The sequence below is a fragment of the Lactuca saligna genome, chromosome 6 (genome assembly GCF_052625555.1).
Source record: "Lactuca saligna cultivar CGN05327 chromosome 6, ASM5262555v1, whole genome shotgun sequence".
Taxonomy (NCBI): Eukaryota; Viridiplantae; Streptophyta; class Magnoliopsida; order Asterales; family Asteraceae; genus Lactuca; species Lactuca saligna.
In genome coordinates this window covers 67,326,629-67,329,032 of record NC_136422.1, presented here as the reverse complement: position 1 = coordinate 67,329,032, position 2,404 = coordinate 67,326,629, and the positions used below count along the sequence as shown (strand labels likewise).

The 2,404-nt window shown below is 36.6% G+C and overlaps 1 protein-coding gene across 1 annotated transcript; it reads right to left on the bottom strand.

Moving 5' to 3' along the window:
- On the bottom strand, positions 1-2,105 carry LOC145000585 (putative aldo-keto reductase 4). The gene is made up of 5 exons (XM_078959837.1): positions 1,812-2,105; positions 1,109-1,309; positions 771-943; positions 584-686; positions 1-497 (listed from the first exon to the last, which is right to left on the bottom strand). The coding sequence occupies exons 1-5, from the start codon at positions 2,022-2,024 to the stop codon at positions 162-164; spliced, it is 1,026 nt and encodes a 341-aa protein (XP_078815963.1). The 5' UTR covers positions 2,025-2,105; the 3' UTR covers positions 1-161.
- Between the last annotated feature and the right edge of the window lie 299 nt (positions 2,106-2,404).

The following is a 2,404-nucleotide window of genomic DNA, read 5'->3' as shown; positions in this document are numbered from 1 at the left end:
TCAAATAATTCCTCAGTTAAGGTTTATTATCATAAACTCAAAAGCAAAGGCAAGAACGAAACATACAATGGTATGTGTAGGTTTTCTGTTACAAACAAGACGATGATTGATGACCACAAACATAATATGAAAAGGTCATAATAGCAAAAGTGACATGTATATTAAGCTTTCCATGAAGACAAAGGTGGGGTTTCAGATTGTAGATACGTAGGGAAACCATCCATATACCTATCACCCTTAGTTGCATCCCCTGAAGCAATGGATTCAAGTTCAACCATGTCTTCAGGTGTTAGTTTAACAGATAAAGCTCCAATGTTTTGTTGAAGGTTTTCAATCTTAGTGGTTCCTGGTATTGGCACCACATCATTCCCCTGATTGTGGACCCATGCTAATGCTAGCTGTGATGGGGTGCACCCTTTCTTTACTGCAATCGCGCTAACTCTCTCATACAACTTTTTGTTATGCTCAAGATTCTCAGGTTGGAATCTTGGTAGAGTCTACAAAAGAACATATATAATATATAAACAAAAGTTCAACCGCAATTTATTGATTTTATATTGTAATAGCTGGTGTATCTCAAGACCTGACGGAAATCGCCCTCTGTCAAATTCTCAGCCATCTTGGGACCCGATGAAAGAAATCCACGTCCTAGTGGACTGTATGCCACAATTCCAATGCCAAGTTCTCTGACAAAATTTAGTTTATCAATTGATGAGAAAGTTGGGAATATTATTTTTATTTTACCTTTACAAGTAAAAACTCAAATAAACCTGCAAGTAGGGATAATTTCATCTTCGACATCTCTGGACCATAAGGACCACTCTAGTTGAACAGCAGTTATCGGGTGCACAGCATGGGCTCTTCTAATGGTTGAAGCCGAAGCTTCTGATAATCCTACGTATTTTATCTTCCCTTCTTCCACCAGTTTCTTTAATTCTCCCATCTTTCAAGTAAACAAAACAATCTCAGAGGTTAATTAGGAAATACAAACCACAGTATCTCTTCTAAATCAGTTTATGTTGGGGAGTCTTCCTCTCTCCTCAAAGGCCCGAGCTCGTTTTTAGAGAAAAATTTTATATTACACATATTAGGAAATGACTATACATACCGTGATTTCAATGGGCACACGTGTGTCAATTCGGTGTTGATAATAGAGATCAATGCAATCGATCTCAAGCCGCTTCAAGCTACCTTCACAAGCAGCCCTGATATATGCTGGATCACCACGGATCTCATAAGCTCCATCCTCAGTATTGATCCCAAATTTGGTAGCTAACTCCACCTTAGCCCTTACCTCTCCCTTCAAAGCCTACACATAATTCAAACATTTGAGCACTTGCCAAAATTAGACAAACTTATTTGGATTATTTTTTGATTACAAGGGTAAATAGGGCATTTATGTCTTTTGCGTATACTAGAGATTGGGAGCAATTCCTTGTCTCACCTCATTCCTTCCTTTTTGATGGGACTAAAAATTGCAAGTTTTCTCCGGTTAACATAGTCTCGGTGTAATGCATACCAATTACAGTTAAATACACACCAACTACATTACCTTTCCGAGTAGGATTTCATTGAGAAGGAACAATGTACCTTTCCGATTACAGTCAACTACATACCAACTACAGTACCAAATACATACCAACTACTGTCGGTCATATCATATATCATATATTGTGAAGGAAGATTGTACCTTTCCGATTACAATCAAATGCATACCAATTACAGTCAAATGCATACCAACTACAGTACCAAATACATACCAACTACTGTCGATCATATCATATATCATATATTGTGAAGGAAGATTGTACCTTTCCGAGTAGGATTTCATTGGTTTTGGGGCCATAGACATCGGAGGTGTCGAGAAGGGTGACACCGGCATCAATGGCGTGGTGGATGAGATTGATCATGTCGTGTTCAGGTTTAGGGGGTCCGTAGAAAGCGGACATACCCATACAACCCAAACCTTGAGCTGATACCTCCAAACCCTGTGAACCAAGTTTAATTCTTGGAACATTCACCATTTTTTTACTGATCAAATGAAATGAATTTTTTTTTATTATTATTGTTGGGTTATATCGGGCTGTGATGGTGAAGGTGGAGGTGATGATTATTTATAATGAGCTGAGTTATGGTCCTTTGAGCATCATAATGCTATTGACGCTGTATCCAATCATAAGTCTACCAAAAAAAATTCTTTATTTTATGAATCTGATTTCACCAACTATTTTTTAAGAATTTAAATACTATAAATCGTACTTAACTTATTTGGTTATTTGACATTTTGACCAATAGTTTTATTTAGTTAAATTGTATGTTATAAATAATAACAATATATTATGTAATAAAAATAACATAAATACACATATTATCCGGTACTGATTTCAGTTTAAATACAGATAAG

Bases quoted from the DNA above. Each gene is read 5' to 3' on its own strand.
- LOC145000585 (XM_078959837.1), bottom strand. From the start codon at position 2,024: ATGGTGAATGTTCCAAGAATTAAACTTGGTTCACAGGGTTTGGAGGTA. The intron at 1,310-1,811 runs GTACAATCTTCC...AATTATGTGTAG, and splicing joins ATGAAATCCTACTCGGAAAG to GCTTTGAAGGGAGAGGTAAG. The intron at 687-770 runs GTTTATTTGAGT...AAATTTTGTCAG, and splicing joins GAAATTATCCCTACTTGCAG to AGAACTTGGCATTGGAATTG.